Genomic DNA, 24,712 nt, shown 5'->3' with positions numbered 1-24,712 from the left:
TTCCTATTTGTTCTTGGCCTTGCCCCAGAAAGGGTCCTATTTCCAACCCCTCTTGAATTGCTCATCTTTTCTGAATTTCAGAGTCAATATTTTTATACAGAAACTTTTCAGTGTGTTTTCCTTTCAAAGAGATTTTATTTGAGATGAGGGTGAGTCTATATTAGAAGCAATATGGTAATTCTTCCAAATTCTTGGAATGACTGGTTCCTTTCTCAGGGGCTGCTGATCGTTCTGCTTGAATCTAGTCCATTTTTAACTAGTCTGACCTTTCCTGAGTCTCCTTTTGCTGCTTGGGACACCCTTCCCGTGCTCTGCTTCACTTGGAGCCCACTGTGGTCAAAGTCCACTTCCAATTTTTTTTTAGGTGAGGACCCTTGTTTTAAAATTCATTTGGTTTTTTAATTATTATTTTATTGCTGATACTTCAAAATAATTTCCTGTTCCTCTGCCAATGGAATTCTGCCTTGTAACTAAAAAATGCATTGTAGCAAAACCAATGGACACGTTGACCATGCCTGATAACGTGTGCCGCATTCTCCACCCGTAGTTCACCACCTTTGTGGTGAGGGAGGTACATTTTTTCTTAAGTTGTGTGGAGTCAAGCTTGGTCATTGTTTACCTAAGTATGACTTCCATAGGTAGCCTAGGAAATGAGTGGGAAACATCACTGACTGACTGACTTGTGCCAAGATGTGGAGAGGGGGATAGTTGTTAAGATAACCAGGTTAAAGGAGAGAGGGGCCCAAGTAATGGGGCTCCCTGTTAGCCAAGAAGCAGCCCAAGCTTGCATTCCAGTATATACTCACATGGCAAAATGCCTGGCACACAGTAAATGCTTAATAAATGCTTTATGTATCCATCCATCCATCCATCAATCCATCCTAGCCTGCTGAAACTATTTTGCAAAGGGAGTCTTCTCCAAAGATTAGAAGTGAAATATTCCAAGTGAGAAGGGGACTGGCCTCAGAATACAAAAATGTAAATTTTGATTTCCTAACATTAGATTGATTTCTTATTTTTATATTTCCTAGTATATCTCCCTTTTTCCTTGTCCCAGAGAGTTATTTCTTCTAACATGAGGGATGGGAATGAGTGGAGAAGCAGTTCAGCAAAACCAACCATTAGATTGTAAGCTTCTTGAAGGCAGGAACTGTCTTTTGCCACTTTTCATATCCTCAGTACTTATTCCAGTTCCTGGAACATAGTAGGTGCTTAGGAAATGTTTATTTCTACTAACCAACATATGAACCTAGTCAACAGCATAGGCAGTATTCCTTATGCCTGTACAAGGAATGCAGGGAGGTGCATTCTCATTTGTTCTGTGACAAGTTTGGTCATTCTTATTATACAGTGGGGGTTTTTTCTTTCCATTTATTTGCTTTAAGTCGTTGTATGTATTGTTTTCCTGGTTCTGCTTACTTCATTTTGCATCAGTTTCACATATGCCTTCCCTATGCTTTTTTGAATTCTCCCTATTCATTCCTTCTTGCAGGGATGGCATTCTATTACAGCTGTCATTCATGTCCTGTAGTTTCTTTAGGCATTCCCAATTTGAGCAGGCCCTGTTTATTTCTGGTCCTTGATTTCTGTAGGAGTGTGGCTCTGTTGCTGCCTGAAGGACCTTCTCCCCTCCTGGTCATGTCACTGCTGTGCACTTTGTTGTCCTTAGATGTAGCTCACTCCCCTTCTTGGTCTTTACTTCCACACAAGTTCAACCCTAATGATTGTGATAGAGATGGGACTCTTTTGGGGTCTTTGCCCTCCCTGGCTTCTGTGGTTAGTCGTGGGATCATCGGCCAAAGGAAGGATGTGAACAGTCACTTTTCTCATTTGGTTCCAAACTTTCTTTTTAATTTAAATTTTCTTTTACTTTTAAAATTTTATTAAAAACAACAATTCTCAAGCAAAATGAACATTTCAGCATACAGGATAGAAAAACAAATCTGTTAAAAATGGGAAATCCACTTAGGTTCAGATTTTTGTCAAGTGTATGTTAAACATAAATAGAAGGAACGGAATTGCCCTGTTTTGTGTCCCCTTCTGAACATCTTAATTGTCTTGTATTTGTTTAAAAGGTTTCATTGATGATCTTTTCTTTTTTGAAGAAGTTCTACTAGTGCCCCCCCCTCCTTTTCCCCTTTAAGAGAGCCACCCCATAAAACAAAGAATTTTTAAAAGAAAAAAAAAGCAAATCAGCCGAACTAGCCAATACTTTGGGAAAAAGCCTGCATATTTATACAATGTTCCACATCTCATCCCCCCCTCCTCTTCTTTGGGCTGGTTCTTTGTAATTTTGTAACATTCGTTTTCAGTTGTTTGGCATTTACTCTTCCCAGTTACATTGTTGTCATCCTGGTGTGTACTGTGGTCTTGGTTTAGCTTCCTTCACTCTGTATCAGTTCATGGTACTCTTTCTAAGCTTTTTGTTTTCTTCATCAACTTTGTTATTTCTTTTTGCACAGTAATGTTCTAATGCATGTGTTGCCAAAGTTTATTTAGCCATTTCCCAGTCATGGCCAGCTGGTACTCTCCTCTTTCCTCTTTTTTTTCCCCCTCCTGTATCTCTGACTCTACCTAATAATAATTCACAAAATCCCTTCCCCCAAGCTCACCAAATTAGTATAGTTACGTGAAGCAATTTGACATGTCTTGAACTGTATGTTTCATGCTGACCTTCCAGTCATTCTGCACCTCTTTCTCAAAAGATAGGTGTCATGCTCGGTCGCTGCCTTCTAGAATGTTTCAGTTACTCCATAGCTCTTAAAACAGTGCCCCTGTCTTCCCACAGTTCTTCCGACAGTTGTTGGTTCACTTTTTGTCTTCTTTTTTCATCATCAGTTTCTGGCAATCTGGGTTGTAAGCTTAGGCTTCCTTGTGAGCCTCAGAGAGGGAGCCTGGTTGCTTGGATCTCTCTCTCCTCTGGCTGACCAGCTCATCTTGAATCATCCTTCCCCCCCGCCATGTTTTTTCACAGTTCAGAATGGAGGTGGCACTGCCCACTCATGGCTTTGAGCACTATTAATCACGATTAGGAGAAATCATTCCAGGACCTTGTCCCTAATGTAGGGGGGAAAGACTTCACAGAATCACTGAGTTATACAGCTGGAAGGAACCATGGAGATTATCTAAGCCTCTCACTTGGCAGATGAGGAAATAATGTAATGAATAGAGTGTTTTTCCTTGAGTCAGGAAAAGGCAGGATGAATTTGCTGTGCCTCTGGACAAGTTGCTCAGCGTCTCTGGGTCTCACTTTCCTCACCATGAAAGTGAAGCTAATAATACCTCTAGTAGCTCCCTCATGGTTGTAATGAGACCTGTATTATTTAAAGTCCTATGGCTGGCACCTGCTGCTGTTCAAATTATTGCTATTATTATTCGTGGGAACTTAGGTTCCAAGGTGAAAGGGACCTCAAGCCATCTACTCCACTTTCTTACTTTCTAGATGAGGACATTGAGGCTCAGAGTGGTCCTGGGGTTATGGGGCCTCTGGGGTCATCCAGTCTAACACCCATGTTTCACTTACAAAACACAAATTTTTTTAATTGTGTCCTTGATAAACATCATTAAATATGAACATTTATATATACCCAGGAGTTAGAGAAAAAGCAAGTTGTACATGGAACCGTAAATCTATTCCCATTGATTGTGACTTGTCCAGGTAATATGGGCCAAGGTTGGATTGGAAGCCAGATTCTTTGACTCCAAATCCAGCATTCTTTCTCCTGAGCTACTCCATAGTGGATGGTGATGGTGATGGTGATGGTGATGGTGATGGTGATGGTGATGGTGATGGTGGTGATGATTTATCTGCCGCCTGAAGCCCAGAAAGAAGTGTGTGGTTACCTTTCACACCATCAATAGCTGAGCAATGATGCTAACCCAAACCTTTTTTGGGGGGAGGGGGGACCCCCTACCAGTGCTCTGTCCCTTCTCAAGTAAAGGAGGCAGCCCCTTTCTGGGTAGGTGGCAAAGAGGTGGCTACTTTCTCCCATGGCCACAGATCAAGCATCAGAACTCACATTCCCTATTCCTTTTCTTATCTGGCTTGTTAACTGGTTCTGAAGGGAGTTCCCTGGCATCTGCCCCCTTGCTCCAGAAGCCCCAGGATTCCCTCTGGCTCATCATTTGTGCTTCCCTTTCTCCTCTGACTGTGGCAGTGTCCTAGGAGTGAAGAGCAGAGTAAGGCTGCCCTGAACTGAATCCACCCGAGCCCAGGCTTGTAGGGGCCTGCTGCAGGAGGTATGTGAACCCAGGCAGGTGTCCAGGCAGATGAGCCCCAGAGGCTGCGCTGTAGTCTTGTGGACAAGAGATGTGATTAGAAGCCAGATCTGAGTGACAAATGTGAAACAGTTCACACCCACGGGAGTATTGTACTTGTAGTATGGTCAGTCACCTTAGAGAGCCACAGTCTAGAAATAGATCATGCTCTTTGCCCTCCACTGAGAATAGATTGGAACTTGGGAGATAGCCCCTGTGCCCTAAAGTGGGTGGATGGTCCAGCTGGAAGAGCCTTTGAAATGATGAAGTGATGAGAAGAGCACTCTCAGTTGGGTGCTGTCTGCTTCTAAAGAAAGTGGTAAAAGGCCAGACAGCTGCAACGGAGCCCTGTTAGAGAAAGAAGTGCAGATCCTCTAAGGAGACTACTTGATAGTAAGCAGCATTGATTTGGGTGGAAGTTCTGGTGTGCTTGCTGTCCAATCAGGCCTTGGGCATGGTGGTCACGCCTGATACTTGTGTGGGCATGCAGGATGTGGGTGGATCTGGCTGTGCGGCTTTCTCTTCAGAGAGTCTGCATGTGTGTACAGGTTTAAGCTGTGTGTGGGTGTGCGTTTGTGTTTGCACTCTGGGTCTACGTTTCTGCATCCACACCCTACATCAGTGAGAGAGAGATTACTGCTCAATTGTGCTCTTGGTTAGGGTGACATGACTGCCTTCTGTGTGTGTGTGTGTGTGTGTGTGAGAGAGAGAGAGAGAGAGACAGACAGACAGACACACACACACACACACACACACACACCAGGGAGTAAGTGACTACAGTCTGTGCAAAGAGAGATTGCAGCCCACAGCCTTTTGGCCAGGCTCCTAGGAAAGGGAAGTGATCACAAAAGAGGAAAGAAGAGGAAGCCAGCTCCAGAGCTCTGGCTGCATTTTCCTCGCTGCTCCATGTCCATGCCAGCTGTTCACCACTTAGAGAAGGAAGCCTCCCTTCAGCTTACTGACCTACAGAGGAATGGAGCTGGTTGGTACATAGAAGATGGTTCCCGGGATCAAGGAAACCTGACCCCGTTTCCTCATATGGAGAAGAGTAATAATACCTGTGGGCTCTTCCTTGGGCTGCTGGGAGGATCAGCTGAGCTGACATATCTAATTGGCATAGAAATAGTACCCGGCAGTAGCTAGCTGTGGTGGGCAGAGTGCTGACCTTGATGGGAGTCTGGAGCCTGCTTCAAACACAGCCTTGGGAAGATCACTTTTTGAGTCTCAGTTTCCTCATCTGTAAAGCCAAGATAATGAAAGAGGTAAAGGGCTTTGTCATCCCTAAAATGTAATCAGTCTCTGTGTTAAATAAAGTGTATTACTGATATGATAGAAATAACACAAGATTTGGAATCAGACAAGCTGCTTTGGAATCCCAGCCAATGCTGCTCACTACCTATGTGGGCTTGGGCAAGTCAGTTTATATTTGGGGCTTTCCTCAACTGTAAAATGAAGGGTTTGGCCTACTGCTCCAGCCTATAGTTCTGTGGTCCCCTTGGGGGGAGGGGGACCCTGAGACTCAAGTGCTGTCCTGAAGCTTAGTAGTTGAGATCTCAAGCTCCCAGAATTCAATCAGGCTAGAAGGAATCACAGTGACCATCTAGTATAAGCCCCTCCATTTACAGATGAGGAAACTGAGGCATAGAAAAAGGACATTGGTTTTTGAAAGCCCTTTCTGACCTGTCTCCTTCCTACCTTTCCAGTTTACTTCTAATTTCCATCTCCTACATACTCTGGGATCTGTTGATAGAGAACATTTTTGCTGTCCCTCAAACTTAACACTCCCTTTCCTGCCCCTGGGCCTTTTCCTCATGTCCCTCATGGCTGGAGCTCGCTCTCTCATCTCCATTTACTGGCTCTCCTTCAAGTCTCAGTGAAAGTCCCACCTTTTGCAATACGCCATTCCCAGGCCTTAATCATAGTGCCTTTCCTCTGAGATTATCTCCATTTATCCCTGTCTACATCTTGTTTATACACACTTGTTTGCAAGCTGTCTCCCCTATTAGGCTATGAAGGTTTTAATAGACAGCACTGTTTTGTTTTCGTCTGCTAGGCTCTTAATAAATACTTGTTGACTTGTCCCGAAGGGACTCTCCCAAAGTCACACAGACAGTGGCAGAGACAGCTGCCTCGTGTCTAAACCTGATTCTACAAATTGGGAAACTGAGGCCACACACGGGGAATAAATAGCTGAGGAAGGGGAACCCACTATGCTCATTTGTGAGTACTGAGTTCTCTCCATGCCAGCAGACCCGTGGGGTAGAGAGTGGGCTGCTAGCAGGTGGCAGGGCATCCTGGTTCTAAAGCCAGCATGTCCAGGTCCTCTCCTGCCCTTTATCTACCTTTCTGTTTCCAAAAGCCCTAGCTGTCATTCTGTGTTAGCACCTTTCTTCTGAGGGGATTGCAGGCTGGCTTCCTGTCTGCTTGGCACTGAAACAATCACACAGGGGGAAGGAGAGGACAAGGGTTTCCCAAACCGGTCTGACCACTGGCTCTCCCTTGGGAGTAACCTGGTTGGAGAACTGCCCAGATGACTGTCTTAGGTGGGGCCCAGCTGCTGCTCTGTAGAGTAGCCATCCTGTCTGGAGACTCTATGGCCTGGGTCAGGGCTTGGAAAAGTGGGGGGCAAAACTTTGTTTTGCAGATGTGATCTATGTAGAACATCAGAGCTAGAAAGGGGCTTAATTTGATGGTCTGATTCAATAGCTAACCCCTTTTTCATAGAAGGAAAACTGAGGAACAAAGCATTTAAGTGACTCATCTGAAGTTGCGAGTCTAATTATTTCTCACCAGAGCCTGGATTTGAATCCACACATCTTCACTCCCTGTCAGCCCCAAATGAAGAGCTGAGCAGGGCTGAGGCAGTGTGTCTGCCACCCCTAAAAACAAGCACTGCATCTTGGTGAGACCTGGGGAAACATTCTGTGGTTGTTTTGGAAAGAGGTTGGTTTGGATCGGAGGAGCTCAGATGGAGGCCTGCCTCAGCCCTTCCAAATCTGTGGGACTTTGGGGATTTTCCTTGCTCTCTATGTACCTCAGTTTCCTTGGCTATAAAATGGGAGTGTTGGACTAGATGAGATCAAAGGACCCATTTAGTTCTAAATCTAAGGGCCTGTGACCTCTGTTGGGAGAGGAAAAGGGAGAAGTTTCACTAGTTTGGTTGGGCTTGGGACGGTGGTGTCAAACAAATAGAAACAGATCCCTGTGGGGGCATGCTGACTTAGAAAACTTCAAATTAACATCATCTATGTTGCATTATATTTTTATTTATTTTGTTAAACACTTCCTGGTTATATTTTAATCTGGTCTGAGCTGTACTAGTGATACGCTGGAGACTGTTTCTTCCTCTGGCTTTGCTTGTGGAGGAGAGCAGTGCAGAGGGGTCAGGCAGTGGAAGTCAGATAACTAAGTCCTAGGAAAAGAGTGGGGTTAAAGGTTGTGGGTGGGGGTTGGGCAGGGCGTCTACTAATGACAGAGGCAGATGGATGATGGTAGAGCTTGGGAGTGCTGGCGCTAGGCACTTCCTCTTACTACCTCATCACCTTCAGGAATATGACCTCAGGAAAAGGAGAAAGACATGGAATCTGGAAACCTCTGTTCAGCTCTGTTCAAGCACACATTTGGAGGTGCTCGTATCAATTGGGGGGCCATAAGGAACTACTCTTTGGTCCTGTTGACCCCCAAGACTTGGCTTGTAGGACTCTACCAGTCCCAGAAGACAGAACCCAGAGGAGATTCCAAGGAGGGAGATTTGTGGAGGCTGGCTCAGGAGCTCAGATTCCAAGTTAGAATGGAGCGAAGGGACATTGTAAGTGTCTGAAGCAGGGTCTGGACCCAGGTGTTCTGACACCAAGTCTAGTGCTCCATCCATGTCCTAAAGCCAGCTACCTAGGTGATGACATCCAGTGCAACTGAGGAAAACTGAAGGCCAGGATGAATCCTTGGTGCCTGGCACAGAGAGGGCATGACATGTTCTAGAGGGTTGGCACTTGAAAGACTAGGTGACTTGCCAGGTCACCTAGCCAGTATATGTCAGTGGTGAACCTTGAACCCAGGTCTTTGGCTCCAAGAGGTTTTTTTTTTTTAGTGAGGCAATCAAGGTTAAGTGGCTTGGCCAGGTCGCACAGCTAGTAAGTGTCAAGTGTCTGAGGCTGGATTTGAACTCCTCTTGCCTCCAAGGCCGGAGCTCTATTCCACTGCACCGCCTAGCTGCCCCTCCAAGACTTTCTCTCTAGCCACTGTGCCCCTCCTTTTGGTTCTTTTCTACTTCCCCCCCCAAAAAAATATGAATGCTCTTCTCAGTGGTTTGGTCCATACAGGAATTTGTCTTCTCTCTATCTTTGGCCTCTTGGAGGAGGGGTATATGGGGGGGGCAAGCAAAGAGTCTTGTATTCTTTCTCCCCAGCTAGGCCTTCAAGGCTGGGCATAGGGGCAGGTGAGACTGGAAAGGCCATTTGAGACCAAGGAGTCATCTTTGAAGACACAGGTGGCTGATCAAGTGTCTTGGGCTGCTCTTAGTGCCATTTGGAGCTAGGTACATAGACCAAAAACTTTGCCATCTGGAAAGTAGGCATGAACCACCCAGTCGTCTTCCCCACACAGAGAGAATCCCTTGCTGTGTTTTGCTCTTTGGGGGTTGAGTTGAGTGTCTGAGCAGAATACTCCATGGGAAATGAGTTAGCTTTAGAGTTAGATAACCTGCCTTTGAAATTGAGTGGCCTTGGGCAAATTATTGTTTTCTGCCTCTATTTCCCCTTCTGTAAAACAAAGGGCCTGGACTAGGAGACATATAAGATTTCATCTAGGATTTTAAAATAATTGTTAATAAATAACAATTTGAAATTTATTATTAATAATAATTATGACTAAATATTATTACAGACAGTTCTCTATTTAAGAGGACCATTCTGCAGACCTCTGCATAAAGTGATTTTTTACGTAATGTGAATTTGCCCACAGACATGGGGAAAGGAAGAAGGGAGGGAGGCAGGAAGGGGACCAACAAAGGGAAGGGGGCTGGCATAGGGTTCAAGGACACATGGGAGCTGGGGACAGAGAAGCAAGAGCAGGAGGAACACCTGGGCCAGGGTCAGCCACTGAGGGCTGGGTTGGGACCACAAAGGTGGAGAGCAGACATGTGTGGGCTAGACATGGCTGGGAGAGGACAGGTGACATACAGGGGCCTGGGACAGACATGCGGTACCCAGGTACAGGACTAACGGAAGATGGAAATATTGAGTGTTCTGCTTTCACGTGGAGGGTTTTTATTTTTAGGGGTTTTTCTGGTGGTGGGGAGGCTGTGGTGAGCTGAAGGGCAGGCGTGGAGAAAGAGAACACTATACCGTGCTGTACAGTTAACATAAGGATATTTTTAATGTAGTTTTTTTCAGAATTTTTATATGAAGTTGGATTTGTGTAATGTGAATTTACATAAAGTGAGAACTGTAAGTAAATAATATTGATAAATTATTAATAAATAATATGTCATGATCTTCTTAATAATGTAGGCATATGTTCGGTGGCCAGTAGTAGCTCAGACTTATGACAGATTTTTCTTACTGATGCTTTAAAAATAAATTAAAGTCCTCTTGAATCAGTGAAGGAAAAAGCACTCGTGACTGTATTGGGCAGGAAGGTTTCTAGTGTCTTTTTTTCTTTCCTTTTCTAAGGTCTTTCCATGTTGTTTTTCTTTTACATTATGTGGTCATTGTGTAAATTCTTCTCCTGGCCTTGCTTACTTCCCTCTGCATCAGTCCAATGCAGGTCTTCCCCAGTTTTTTCTGAATTTTTCAGATGGGACCTTTCTTCTGATTGGTATAGTAACATTCTATACCATTTGTCCAGCCATTCTCCAGGAAATGGGCACATGAGCAGCTCAGATGTGGCACTGCCCATTTAAACACTCTAACTTTGTGCCCTTCCCTTTGCTAACTAAATCTGGGTTTGGGGGAAAGGTGCTAGCTCCTAGATGAGGCCAATTTCAGTCTCATCATACAGTTCCTCTTTTCAGTGACTTTCCCCATAAAAGAATCCAAATGTAAGGGTATGCATGTATTAATATGGTAAGGACAAACCACTTTTATTCAGCAGCTCGGCTCACTGAGAACATGTCTCACAAGGACCCTGTGAAGTAGCAGAGTTGGGATTCTGCTCCAGGTCTCCTCTAACACTGAAGCTCAAGTCCACTTTCTACCATGGCCTCAGTGCTGCTGCTGGGCTTCTAGGTTGATTGGGGAGTAACTCTGGGGGAATCTGGTGGAGAGGGTGATTCAGTGGCTCTGAAAATAGGGAGATGTCCTGTGGCACTAGCAGCCCCCACTGGATGGACCACAGACACGGTGTATGGAGGTGTGAGGTGATTCTGAACAGGACCAGTTTTCCAGGAAAGTACTGCACTTTTTGTTATTCAGTTGTTTCCAGTTGCGTCTGACTCTTTGTGACCCTCTACTGGAGTGGCTTGCCATGTCCTTCTCCAGTTCATTTTAGAGATGAGGAAACTGAGGCAAACAGGGTGAAATGACTTGCCCAGAGTCACACAGCTAGTAAGTATCTGAAGCCAGATTTGCACTCAGGAAGAGGAGTCTCCCTGACTCCCAGACTGGCCCTCTGTGCACTATGGCACCACCTCGACATCCTAACTGCTGCCTTACAGGACAGAGCAATAAGGGATCCCACTGTAACCTGGGTGCTGTTGCTTGGGATTGCCACTCATTCGTGTCAACCTTAGAGCCGGAAGGGAATAGTAGAGGCCATTGAATCCATGCCTCTGTGTGGAATGGATGACAGCTGGCTCAGATCTAGAGCAGGAGCAACACTTGATTTGGGTGGGGAAAAGTCAGGGTCGGGGCCCTTTTAGAGGCAATAAATATAGACAGATTTTTCTGGGAGTTTGCCTAAGAAAGTGGAGGAGATACAGGATATATCTGAAAGGGGGCTTTTTAAGGATGGGGATGACTTTGACATGTTTCTGGTCAGCAGGGAAGGAGTCAGTAGCTAGGTGGAGATGGAGGAAAAGAGCTAAAAATAAGTGCTATTGGAATCATGGCTGATCTGCTGGAGAAGACAGGAGGAGATGGGGTCCAGGGTGCTGGTAGAGGGAATAGCCTTAATTACTTAGTCCACAGAGCTGCCTCTGCATACAGTACAACCTTGAACATATATGTAGATGTTTTCTACCCACTAGGGGTTGCTTCATTTTTTGATATATGTATCTCCCAGGCCTAGCAGAGTCTGACACATAGCAGTTGCTTAATACATGCATGTCAACTGATCGCTGTTAAGGGGTTAGGGTTAGGGTTAGGGTTGGAGAACTCGAAGAAAATGGTTGTAATGTTCTCACTGATGCCATTGTCCTGGCCTGAACAGGTGGGGAGAAGGAAGGTTTGGAACACCCACTGGGGGACTGGTTCAGGAATCCATTAGGGAGGAGTCAAGGATCACTTTACTGCCAGCTGAGATTCTCCAATTTAAAACTGAAGTAGACAGCTCCTGTGAATGACTTCCTCCACCCTCATTCAGCAGCATGAGAGGAGAAATTGAGGCTGTAGTGATGGTAATGACACAACACTGAGGTTTCTCAGGCACGAGAACCAACAGGGCAAGAGAGAAAGAGATTGGAGCCTGGAAAAGAGTGTAGGGATTAATTGGATCACTAAGGGGTTGGGACCAGGAAAGGATGAGAGCCTCAGAACAAGAGAAATGTGCAGGAAAGCATGGAGCTGGAAGGGGAATAGTGTGATCCTTTGCTACCATCACTGGGAGGGAGCCCATGATGTCCATTAGTCTTCTCTTAAGGAAGCAGTGTGATACAGTGGGAGGCAGACGGAAAATGGAGCCACAAAAACCTGGATTTGAATTCAGGTGCAACTATGGTCCTGACAATGATATTATCATGATGGCACTAAGTGACTGCACAGGTTACTGTGAAGAAAGCATTTTGTAAGCCTTCAAGTGCTTATAAATGTGACAGCGATCATTGGTCTCCATTCTACTTCTGGACTAGAAACCTTGGGTGATTCCCAGAGTCCTGAGCAGTGGCCTGTACAGTAATGATGATCAGAACTTTACAAGTGTAACAAAAAGCCTTCTGCTTGTGGATGGGGTCTACAAAAAGGCAAAGATCCAGGAGTAGAATCCAGACATCCATTATGGTTGCTATCCAACATGAACTCGGCTCACAAGTTAGTAAGGAAGTGTCAAACTTAGCTGAGTTGGGTTGATTTATTTGTGTAAATGGAGGGGTTTATGCTGGTTATTTATGAAGGGGCATTACCAGCAGAAATGTCAGAAGAGTTTTAATTAAAGAGGCTACACTTAGTGATCTGTATAGACTCTGCAAGGAAATGGTAGAAAGTGGATGCAATACTATCACCTTAGGAGGCAAAAATTTAGCACCTAACCAGGCCTCAGCCTTGTATCACCCCCACCTTCCACTGCTTTTGCCCCTACACATGTTACTGAATGATCACACAGCTGCTCTGAATCTACTATAAATTTACATTGTACAGCCTCAACTGGACCCTCACTGCTGCTAGGCAATCCCACTATAGTTCCCTCATCGACTCACTCTCCTGGTCTCCAAAGTGGCTCTTCCAAACCTTTTCATCCCTTCTCAAATCTCCTATGATTCCCCTTCTCTCTACCTTTTCAGCTGAAAATTTAGCCTTATATTCTACAGGGAAAAAAAAATTGAGGCCATTTGCCATGAATTCCCACTTCTCCCCTCTTTCTCATCTTCTACCACTCAAGTACCTTCTGCCCCTCTGTCCTTCTATACTCCTGCCTCACACAAAGAAGGGGCCTTCCTCCTTTTCATAGCCAGCCCCTCTGCCTGCATGGGTACTCCCATTCCATCCCATCTTCTCCAGAAGATTGCCCCCTTCTCTAACTTATCTACAGTCTCTCCCTGTCTCCTGGCTAAACATGTTCATGTCTCCCCGTATCTTAAAAACAAACAAACAAAAAACCCAAAAAAACAAAACCTCACTGATCCTTCCATACCTGTTATCATCCTATATATCTCTTTTTGCAGATAAACTCCTTTAGACAGTCATCTACAATGCATGCCTCCACCTTCCTTCCTCTCACTCTGCTCTCTCCAAAGTTATCAGTGATCTTCAAAAAAAAATTGATATTTTCTGTTTCTTACATCATCAGGTATCCCATTTGTGTCCCTCCTCTTCCCCAAGAACCACCCCATATGACAAATTGTATTTTTTAGGAGGAGGGGGAGGAAGTCAGCATAACTGATCAATACATTGAGAAAGTCCCAAAACATGTGCAATGTGTGATGCACATGCACCTCCTCTCAATGAATCGAGAGGTAGGGGGTATCTTCTCACATCTCTTCATTAGAGTCTCACTTGATCTTTGCTACATTACTTTGAATTCTTTGCTAAACATTTTTTCTTTCCAATTCCATTATTGGAGTCACTGTATACATTGTTTTCTTAGCTCTGCTTTCTTTACTCTGCATCAGTTCTTATAGATCTTCTCAGGCTTTTCTATATCCATCACACACATCATTTCTTCAAGCACAGTAATATTGCATTACATTCATGAACCACAGTTTGTTTAACTGTTCCCCAGTCTGTGGTCATCTACTTTGTATCGGAGTTTTAGGTATCACACAAAGTGCTGCTGTAGATATTTTGGAGTGAATGGGGGCTTTTTTCTTATCAGTGGCTACCTTAGGGTATGAGCCGAAGTGACCTCTTAGTTGACAAATCCAGTGGCTTTTCCACAAACCTCCTTCTTCAGGGCTTCCTGATGCCAGGTTCTGCCCCCTTCACGCTAAGTAGGAATGAGAGCCACTAGTCATTGGCTTGGCTTGGCTGTCATCATTTAGAATTGTGAGGCACACACAGAGAGCCTTTAATCAGTGCTTCTTGGATTGGTCCGGGAATCCTATGTCTCATACCAAGACGAAACTGAGGGAGACCTTTTTTCTTTGGGGGGGGGGAACCTAGCACAGAGGTCTGTCTGGCTACTGAAGCAAACGCATTGTCGGGCCACCCATCTGATTTCCACTTGTAAAATGATTTCGACAACCTCCCTCCCAGCTCTATAATCTTGTGAAAAGACTACAGTCTCTAGATTGCCGGAATTACTCCATTCTGGCTGGGGAAGGGGTGCGCATTTTGGAATGCAGTGTGTAGCTGTCAGGTGGCAGATGAGACCGGGTGACTTAGAGGTGATAGGCTGCCACAGTTAGTCAACAAAGAACTAAAATGTATTTGGTGCCCACTTAGCATAACACTGTCCAGGTGACTAAGTTCCAGATCATATTTGGGATTGGGGAGCCTGGGGGGAGGGAGAGAAAGTGAGCTATGCACCAGGGTTCCTTACAGCGATCTAAAGTGCTCGGTTACCTGAAAGCAGGCTGGGACCTTTTCCAGGCTAGGCAGAGTTTTCTATAGTGCCACTCAGTGCTCAGGGGGAGAGTCATGGAGGACAGATGTGGCTGCAGAGCTTGGAAGAGAAGTCGGAGGCGGGGAGGAGGGGGCTGCTCGTTTGAATTTTGGTGGTTTCGGATCTTCTCTGCTCCTTATTCTCTTAGCTGAATTTAGAGGGTTGGGGAGGGGGCAGGGAAGCTAGCGACGAGCGGGGAAGGGAGAGAGAGAGGGAGGGACTGGGCAGGGCGGGGCTGGGCTGGGGCCATGCTGGGGCTGTGGGTGCTGGCTGAGTGAGCCTGCCTCTCCCCAGCCCCCAGTCAGGACCCTTGAGCCAGGCCAGCCTCCCCGGGAGGACGCCACCACCACTGCAGGGGGACCTGCTGGTACGTGTTGGTACGTGTGCGGGGTGCCCAGGGTAATGGCCCCTTCAGCCGAGTCTGAGGCAGGGGCAGGGGGGCGGGACTGCTGCTGCTTAAGTGCCTCTGGTCGCTTGCTGCAGCCGCTTCCTGCTTAGCCCTGCTGGGAGAGAGCTGGGGCTTGTCACGTTCTTCTAGCCCCTGGGGAAGGGGGCGGGATTCCTCCAGCCCCAGGTTTCAGGGATCTGCCCCACCCCCAACCTGAGGAAGTGACCGAGGAAAGGAAAGACTGGATATGGACGGTCTCCCTCCCCTAGACCCTAGCTCTGTTGGAGTGGGCTGAGTGGGGGCTGCTCCCATCTCGGGGTGGCCTTGGGGGGCGGAGTAGAGGGAAGCTGACTCTAGGAAGCCGGTGCACTCTAGAGTGACTGGTGGTTGTGGGGGGAGTCCGAGCCCTAGAGGGGAACTGAGGGCAGGGACTTCGATAGATAGCCCAAGTTTGGGCTAGGACAAGCGTTTTGGTGTTTTTGAACACTCTTGGTTTGTATACACAGCTGCAGAGAGACTTCACCAGTGGGAGGGCCCCGGCTGCCTTCCCGCCCCCATCCCAGTCTGCTCCCCTCCCCCAGGCAGGCGGTGCTGCCCTAAGGGAAGAGGGGGAGCTGAGCCCAAGCTGGGCTGAGAGGCCTGTAACTTCAGTGAAAGTGTATGTGCTTGTATTGGGGGGGTGGAGGTGGGGGTGGGGGTGCTGAGTCTGGCCTGTAATTAAGGTGGGTCCCAGGGTGCAGGAAAAGGGATTTGGAGGGTGGGGGCCGAGGAAAAGTAGGGATGTAGAGGCTAGTGAAGCAGGTTCTATAACCTGGATCTTGTTGCATGAATGGGAGTGGGCTGGGGTAGGGGTGGGGGAGAATGATTCTTTGCCTTATAGCCATAGGGAGAAGGAAGGCACTGGTCTAAATCTAGCCTTTTTCTCAGCCCTATACTCCTTGATTTTCAGCAAACTTTACTTTCTTCCCCATTCAATATGAAAGGAAAATAAATCCTGGAGAGATTACTTTCTGTAGATAATAGTTATTTACCAAATATTCCCTCCTGGCCATGAGAAATTTCTCTTGGGGGGACTCATACCTAGAGGGGACTCTGACAGTAATTGCTCAGACACAATAAACAGGATATAATGTAACCAAGACAATGTAGCACATAGGCTATAATGCAGATACACTACCACAGCAGATACAATGTAGTAGATGTAGTATCCTGAAGCCCCCCTAGGTAGCACACTGGGTTGATGCCTCAGAATTCCCAGTAGCCAACCCCCTGGGCCACAGACCAACAGAGAGCCTCACACCCAGGTAGACAGAGTATTTCTCTGTAGGGAAAGGAGTTTTTCCTAAAGGTGATTTTCCACTGTGAGAGATTTATTTCATCAGCAGTTCCCAGGAGAGGAGTATTCTCCTGACAGATGAATAATTGAGCTGCCTTTAGGAATCTGCCCTAGTGGGAGCTAGTGGGCTGTAGATTCCATCCAGCGGGGGCTCAGGGAATGGAAGGGGTTTCTCTTCCCTTTTGCAGGGCTGGATGGGGAGCTGGATGTTTGGGGAACATGGATGGAGGCTGGGGGCTGCTAAGCAAAAGGGCTTCTGATAGCTATCTCTTTGCTCTCTGCCAGAGGAACAAAGAACAGAGCTGTGGCTTGTGTCTGTGAATTGACTCAGCTCTTATCATAAGGCAGAGAAATGGTCCCTTGTGAATTAACCCTTAGAGATCTCAGGGGCCAGAGGAGGAGCCAGTGTGGTATTCTTTGCAGGGACTCTTCTCCCTCCATCCCTGCCCCCACCACACACGAAATCGATCATCTTTGGCTGCCTTGAAGAGGGGAAGAGTGTGCTGATGGGAGGAGGGGGAGAGATGTTGGTGATGGGCTTCTCTTCTGAGCAGGCCACTCTGGGGGACATCCTTGGTTCCGGGAGCCACAGATTAGGAAGCACATGGATGAGATTGCGGGAGTGCCCCCAGAGGGCAGCCAGGATGGAGCAGGACCATAGGAGAATCTAATGATGCTTAGGCTGGGGCTTCTAAGGAGGGGAGGGGGAGTTGTGGTCAAGTACTTGAAGTGCTATGAACTAAATTTGTCTCAGGGACCAGATCTGGGAACAATGGGGGGGAAACTGCCAGGGCAGATTTAGTATTGAGTTAAGCTGGACTTCCTTTGGTGGGGGGGGTGCCTGAGGATTACTGGGCTGCCCCCACCCAAGGTCTCCGAGTAGAGACTGGATGACCCCTTGCTTGTTAGGGTTGTGGCAGATAAGGGGAAATCTGATTTAGCCGTCAGTTTGATAGAAGGATTTTGAAGCCCTTCCAAATTTGAGCCATTCCCCAAGACTCCATGATGAAATTGTCTCTGGCCAAACAGGAGTGGGAATAAAGAGCGATAATCACTAATGCTCAAGTAGCAAGTTAAGGTTTGCCAAGCACTTAACATTTCTCATCTCCTCTGATCCCAACCACAGCTCTGGGAGGTAAAGCCATCATTGCTCTCATTTTACAGGTGAGGAAACTAAAGCAGAGAGAGGTTAGTTGACCTGCCTAGAGTCACACAGCTAATAAGTGTCCGAGGCAGGATTCAAACTCGGGCCTTCCTAATCTCCAGTCCAATGCTCTGTTTCCTCTACTGCCCAGCTGCCTCGGATAAGCTGATGGCCTTCTCAGTCAGGCATCCTGAGTTCAAATCCTGATGGACAGAAGCTGAGTGACTGTGGATAAGTCCTTCTGCTCAAGGAGTTAGAGCAGAGATGGGCCTTGGTGATCTTGGAGCCCGACTCTCATTTTATAATGAGACCTAGAAATGATAAGCACTCTGCCCATTGAAGCCAGTAACAGTGTGCCATCATGGGCAGGAAAATTGTTTTTTCCTTATTGAGCCTAACTCTGCTTACCTCTCTGTAATGCAGAATGATAGATTTGGAGCCAGAAGGAATCTTAGAGATAATATGGATTAGTGCACTCATTTTACAGAGGAAGACCTTTTTACAGATTTTACAAATCCAGAGTTATTACTTCAAATGATGGATGTATCTGCTGAAGGTAGAAACTCTAGACTCTTGGTAACCGTGATGGGCCCCAAAATTAGAACTGGTTGCCTTAAGAGCTCCCTGATGTTGGAAATGAACTAATGGAAGGCTGAGTGACCACTTCTTGTCAAGGAAATTCTTGTTCTGAGATGGGTTGGGCCAGGTCCCTTCCAACTCTGAGATTCCGTGGTCTAGGAATTCAGTGCCTGGCTCTGACCTTTACCCCTTCTGCTGCAGAAATTATCTACTAATTACTTATCCCTGGTCTTGATCCTTTAATAAACATGCTTCTAGCATCATGATCAAAGCTGGAAGGAAGCTGGGTGAATCTCGTAGCCCTTCCTCAGTCCTGCCTCCCCTTACAGACCAGTTAGCAGGTTCTTCAAGGAGAAGCCCCAGATCCTCCAGAGTGGGAGGGGCAGCCAGAGATGGGACTCTACCTGCAATCCAGGACTCTTTCCACAAACATATGCTTCTTCTGTGTGCTGAGATCTCAGTTTCTGTAGCTGGGGCCAACCAGGAAAAGTCCAGGATGATGATATCACTCACCTCCTGGCTGAGAAATTGGTTCTTCTCTCATGGTGATGACTCTTGTGGTGGTCATTAGGGCTGACCTCAGTGATCCAGAGGCTTGAAGACACCACCGCCAATATTGCATGTGCACCTGATCCTTGTTATATTGAGGGATCCTCTGCCCTTCTCTCAAGTGCTTCCTTATATTACACCCCTTGACTCCCAACCTTTCTACAGAGAGAAAGAGGAAGTGTTTCATTCTGTCTCCTTCTCATGTTCTTCCTAATTTCCCTTTGAAATGCACCTTATTTAAAAAAAAAAAAAAGACAAAACCAACCAAAATATAACGGTGTATGTATGCGACATTTCATTCCCATATGCTCCCCTCAACTTTATACTGAGAGGCAAGTATTTCACCCTAGACCAAGATTAATGAGAATTCAAGTCCCTTTTAAGGCAGTTTCATTGTCGTTCTTTGTTTGTACATCACCTTCATTCCCAAATATTTTCTTCCTCCATGAACCATCCCTTAGAAGAGGAACAGATGAGTACAAGGGACCAGCACCTCAATCAAGCTTGACAGTGTTTGCCATGTTTGGGGGGGGCACCCACCCACTCCCCTGCCCATCCCCCACTGCTGTGAAGAACTAGCTGCTGAGTCTGTCCTCTGTTTTGGCCCCAAGTTCAAGTCATTTCAATGGTAAAACTTCCCATTTAGCCGTGGTTTCCACTGATGTAGCTGTAGTCATTGTGTACGTTGCTTTCCAGGCTCTGTGCATTTTGCTTTGGGTCAGTTGGGCAGTATTCCCGTGGTTCTCATTTTCATGTTCTTTATAGCTGGAAGTAGACTGGATTGGATGCCTTTTTAAAAAATTTTTATCTTGGAAGGACCTTGAGAAATGGCGGGTGAGCGGGATGAGCAGGCAACTGAAGCCACGGCCGTATGATGAATAGCTGAAAGCCCTGATGATTCTTCTGGAAGGCTCTCCTGTGGAGCTGGTGTTTGGGTGGCTCCTGAAGCATGATGGAGAAGCCTGACAGTTGGGCCTGGGTTCAGATGCCTCCTCTGTGCTTCTGGGCCGGTGATGTCACTCTTTGAGCCTCAGCTGCTTCACCTGTAAAATAAGGGGGAGGGATCAGACTCTAACCTCAAAGGCCTCTTGTGGTTCTGGCCCCATGGTCCTGTGTGTGACCTTAAGAAGCTCCCTTCACCTCCCTGGCCTCAGTTTCCTCATTTGTAAAATGAAAGGGGTTGGTCTAAAGCATCTTCTAGCTGGCTGTCCCCATTGACACTTGACTCTAGGTTTTCCTGACTCAGTTCCCAGCATCCTCTTTGCTGTCTTGTGGCACCAAGTCCCCTCTCCCCCTGCCCCTCCCCCATGCTTGGATTTAGGATCTGTGAGCCTGTTCAAGTGGGCAACCAATCAGCTTTCTCTTTCTCTGTCAAACATGAACGCTTAGGGCCAGAGTCTCTTTGGGCATTTGGCCTCTTTACTGCCCCCGTCCCCACCTGAGCTCTTCTCATTGGCCCGTCTGAGGAGTTTCAAAGGTTTTTATCAGTCTGCTTAGATTTCATGAATACAAGAAGCAGAAATCCACCGACTACAGTCTGGCGTTTCGAACGTCCACAGCCTGTCCTGTCTATTGAGCTGGTGGTGAGATTTAGAAGATTAGGGGTTCTATAAATGGGGAGGAGGGGAGGCACAGAGCCAGCTCTGTGTAAGGACTGGGAAAGACCCATTCAAGTCCTCCTTGCCCAAATCCTCTTTGGATGCATAGCAGTTGTGTGACCTTGGGCAAGTCATTGTATCTCTGATCCTCATCTGTGAAGCAGGGACGGGGCTCATTCTTGCACTTTCTGCCTTGCAGGGCTTGTAAGAGTCTAATCACATCAGTTTTGTGAAGCACGTTGAAAACTTCATAAGCTGTAGATGTGATCTGTTTTTATTCTTCCCAGAGGGGAAAAGTACATCCTTCAGAAATAATTGCAGGGGGTAGGGTGTACAGTGACAGGACATCTGGGCAGGGTTTGGCTCTGACCTGTAACAGGCCAACAGGCTTGGAGTCTGGCTCACCTACTTCTCTTGTTCTTCCTCTCCTCCCCACCCCCTTCCCCAGACAGGCTTGGAGGGAAGCCCAGTTGATGGACCCGTCCCAGGCCGGATGGACTCAGGGCCAGTGTACCATGGGGAGGAACGGCGGCTGAACACTCCCAGGGCCCCAGTCAATGGGGCCGGAGAACCGGCTGGGCCGGGACTACTGGGGGTTGGAGGAGTATGGCAGGTCGACCAGAAGCCTGATTGGGAACCTTCCCCGAGCCCTGCTCATGCTGCCCACCCAGAAGATGCCCATGACCTTGTGGCCTTCTCAGCAGTGGCTGAAGCTGTTTCCTCCTATGGGGCCCTCAGCACCCGCCTCTATGAGACCTTCAATCGGGAGATGAGCCGGGAGGGTGGCAGCAACCTCAGTGGTCCTCGACCTGGCCCCGAGAGTTATCCTGCAGGGGGAGAGGACCTGGATACCCTTCAGACAGCCCTGGCACTGGCCCGCCATGGTATGAAGCCACCCAACTGCAACTGTGATGGGCCTGAGTGTCCTGACTACCTCGAGTGGCTGGAGGGAAAGATCAAATCTGTGGCTGTGGCAGGAGGGGAGGACCGGCCTCGGCCACCAGAGTCTTTGCCTCCGAGTGAAGTGGGCCTCCCCACTCCAGGCCCCCTCCATCCTGGTGAAGTGGGCCTCCCCGCTCCTGGGCCCCTCCATCCTGGTGATGTGGGCCTCCCCGCACCTGGGCCCCTCCATCCTGGTGATGTGGGCCTCCCCGCTCCTGGGCCCCTCCATCCTGGTGAAGTGGGCCTCCCCGCTCCTGGGCCCCTCCATCCTGGTGAAGTGGGCCTCCCCGCTCCTGGGCCCCTCCATCCTGGTGAAGTGGGTCTCCCTGCACCTGGGCCTCTCCATCCTGGTGAAGTGGGCCTCACTGCTTCTGGTCCCCCCCTCCATCCTGGTGAAGTGGGCCTCCCAGCCCTGGGCCCTGGGCCCCTTCTCAGCCCTGATGCTCCCCAGCTGCACTCACCCAATGGTCTGCCGCTTTCAGAGAGTGCCCTAAACATCGCCAAGGAGAAAAACATCAGCTTGCAGACAGCCATTGCCATAGAAGCCCTCACCCAGCTCTCCTCCACCCTGCCCCAGCCATCCTCCTGCCCGCAGTCCAAGGCCTTATCACCAAATCCTCCTTTTCGACCTCCTCAGTCTTACCTTCCCACTTCCCCGTGGCCTGTGGGTCCGCCTGAAGAGCCTCAATCCTGTGCTCCTGAGAGTTCAGCCTTCCCTCCAGTAGCCCCCCGCACTGAGTTTCCTGAGGTCTGGGGCCCAGACACACCGCCTGTGACACCTTGTACCTCCTGGCCAGTCCCCCGAAATGGCCCTGACCCCATGGCTGAGCTGGAACAACTTCTGGGCAGCTCCAATGACTACATCCCATCATCTTTCAAACGGCCTGAGGCCCTGCCTGCCAAGCCCAAGATCAAAGTTGAACCCCGTTCCCCTCCTGCCCCTGCTCCCAGTCCCCGGAAGGAGGCACCTACTCCATCCTCAGATCCTGACACCCACCGAAAGGTCCAGTCAACTCTCCAACAGCACCTGCATCACAAGCGTAGCCTATTCCTTGAGCAGAACCCGGGCAGTGCCTGCTCCAGGGCCTCCTCGGTGCCCCCCAACCGGGGCTGGTGGGCCCCTCCAATTCCCGGGAGCCCTCGGCCCTCTGACAAGCCAGGCAAGGAAAAGAAGAAGAAACAGCTACCTGCAGTTGGTGGCCTGGTGGGGGGTGAGAAACGTGCCCTAGGGCTCAAGACGGTCACTCGCAAAATAGTGCAAATCAAGAAGCCCAAGATACGAGACTCCCACCCTCGCTTCATGCCTCTACGCCAGATCAACCTGGAAGTGTTGAGGAGCCCTGCTCCTGGGGCCCCGAAGGCAGGTGCCACACCCTCTCCGCCTCCCTGCAGGGGCACCTCCATGCCTGAAGTCCCAGCCCCTTCCCATGCATTATTTGCACCAGGTCCCTCTGGGGGCAGCCTTTTGCCCCCTACTCAGGAAATGGCTTGTCCCAGCCTTGCCGCCGCCCTGCAGTCCAGCCCTGCTGTCCCCTTGGTCCCTGCTGATGACAAACTGGAGGAGCTCTTCCAGCAGTTTGAAGCAGAGTTTGGAGACAACTTTGGCCTTGCAGCGGCACCCCCAGCCCCTGCCTGCTCCCCCGAGCACCTGGCATCCTGTGTCCTGCGCCCCGAGAGCCCCTTTTCTGGACGCTCCAGAAAACAGATGAAGATTGAGGCGTCAGGCTCTGTTGCTGTGATTTCTACCACCTGCCTGGAGGCGGAGGAAGGGGGCCTGGAGACACCCACCAAGCAGGAGCAGACAGCCACTCCCAACCTCCGGGGCTTCCTGGAATCTCCACTCAAGTACCTGGACACCCCCACCAAGAACCTGCTGGACACCCCCTCCAAGAGAGCCCAGGCCGAGTTCCCTGTCTGTGAGTGTGTCGGTGAGTCTTGCCCTCTTGTGTTCCAACTCGAGACCGCTAGAGACATCGATATTGTGAGACGAGAGCTCTGGAGTAGCAAGGGGTTTGGGGGTTGTCCCACTGATAACCACATTTGGCAGAGGAGGAAACTGAGGCACTGACAAGTGCAGTGATTTGCTCAGGGTCATGGCTCTTGGGGGTGGGAGAGGAGATGGGAACGTTGTGCCTTTGGGGATCTGGCTGGGCTAACTTTGCTCTTGTCCTTCCTCCTCAGCACAAGGGAACCTGTGGCCCTCTTTGCCTAGCCCAAGATCCAGGTTGAGCCCTGCTCCCTCCCTGGTGCCACATTATGTGTTGGGAAGGGTCAAGGAACAGAGACATCTTCCTAGCCCTCGACTCATTCAGGACCGGAGTTTTTCCCCTTAGCTTTAGTTTTGGTCTTGGAGTCAGGCTCTGCTCCCTTCTTTCCAGCCTCACGTCCCCAACAGGCTAAAGGAGTAGATAGAGGTCATAAAGACCCGAGTTCAAATCCAGCCTCAGACATGTAATTGCTGTGTAACCCTGCACCAGGCACTTAAGCGCTGCCTGCCTCAGTTTCCTCATTTGTAAAATGGAGATAATAAGTAGTACCTACCTCTCAAGGTGGTTGCAAAGATAAAATGAAATAATAAGTTGTAAATGACTTTGCAAACCTTTAAGGGTTTCGTAATGGCTTTATCACCATCACCATCACCACCATCATTGTTGTGGCTGTTGTCATTGTTATCCTTTGAATGGCCTCCAGTGAGCTTCTAGGAGAACCCTAGGTGGAAAGGTTTGGTACTGGGCTTCTTTCTTCCACTGACCTGGGTGCCAGGCAGGACAGGAGTTCAGCTGGATTTCTGGTTCCTCGTTCCATTTCTTCCAGCTTTAGCAAAGGTCCCTGTGCCCTCCCAGGTCTCAGGTTAAGAGAAAGGTAGACTGTGAGAACAGAACAGGAGATTATGTCTTTGATAAGGACAAGTTAGGGCTTCATGGTGGGGAGGTCACAAGAACACCCCAGAGATGCCAGAAAATCTTCCTTGATCCCCCTGTAGAAAGCCCAGGTTAACCCAAACATCCAGACCCCCTGGTGTTAAGGGAGATCAGAATTGGCTTCTTGTGGAAGGTGAAGATTTGGCTAGGACGACCAGGAGAGGAAAATGAGCTAGGAGAGAATTCCAGGCAAGAGAGAAAGCCGGTGGAAATGGCTAGAGTTGGAAGGTGGAGTGTTCTGTGTGAAGAGCAGAGAAGAGGCTGGTGTCACTGGATCTCTGTACATGCAAGAGAGAAAAAGAGAAGGTCAAAAGAAAGATTGGAGAGGCAGGAAAGGGTTTAAAATGCCAGAGGGACGGACACACACACACACACACACACACACACACACACACACACACCCTCCCCTGACAGCAGGTGTGACCTGGTGACAGTCCAGCCAACAAAAATGAAAAGGAATGGTCAGACAGGTAGGAAGAAACGCAGGGGAGTGTGGGATCATGAAGACCTAGAAAGAAGAAAGCGTCAAGGAGAACGGTTGGAGGGGGGTGGCAACGTCACAAACCACAGAGAGGTCAGGACGATCAG

At 48.4% G+C, this 24,712-nt stretch overlaps 1 protein-coding gene across 2 annotated transcripts in view; it reads left to right on the top strand.

Annotated features, from left to right (window-relative positions):
* Nucleotides 1-24,712, top strand: part of TET3 (tet methylcytosine dioxygenase 3) — a 138,042-nt gene that overhangs the window by 60,487 nt on the left and 52,843 nt on the right. For both annotated transcript variants that reach the window (XM_021007732.2, XM_021007731.2), the window contains one exon: nt 20,710-23,131. In XM_021007732.2, the coding sequence (XP_020863391.1) occupies nt 20,710-23,131 (2,422 nt within the window). The remainder of the gene's footprint in view (nt 1-20,709; nt 23,132-24,712) is intronic.

Source organism: Phascolarctos cinereus, unplaced genomic scaffold, assembly GCF_003287225.1.
Source record: "Phascolarctos cinereus isolate Bilbo 61053 unplaced genomic scaffold, phaCin_HiC Scaffold_2;HRSCAF=192, whole genome shotgun sequence".
NCBI lineage: Eukaryota > Metazoa > Chordata > Mammalia > Diprotodontia > Phascolarctidae > Phascolarctos > Phascolarctos cinereus.
Note: the sequence above shows the minus strand (reverse complement) of the source record. Positions and strands in the feature narration are given on the sequence as shown.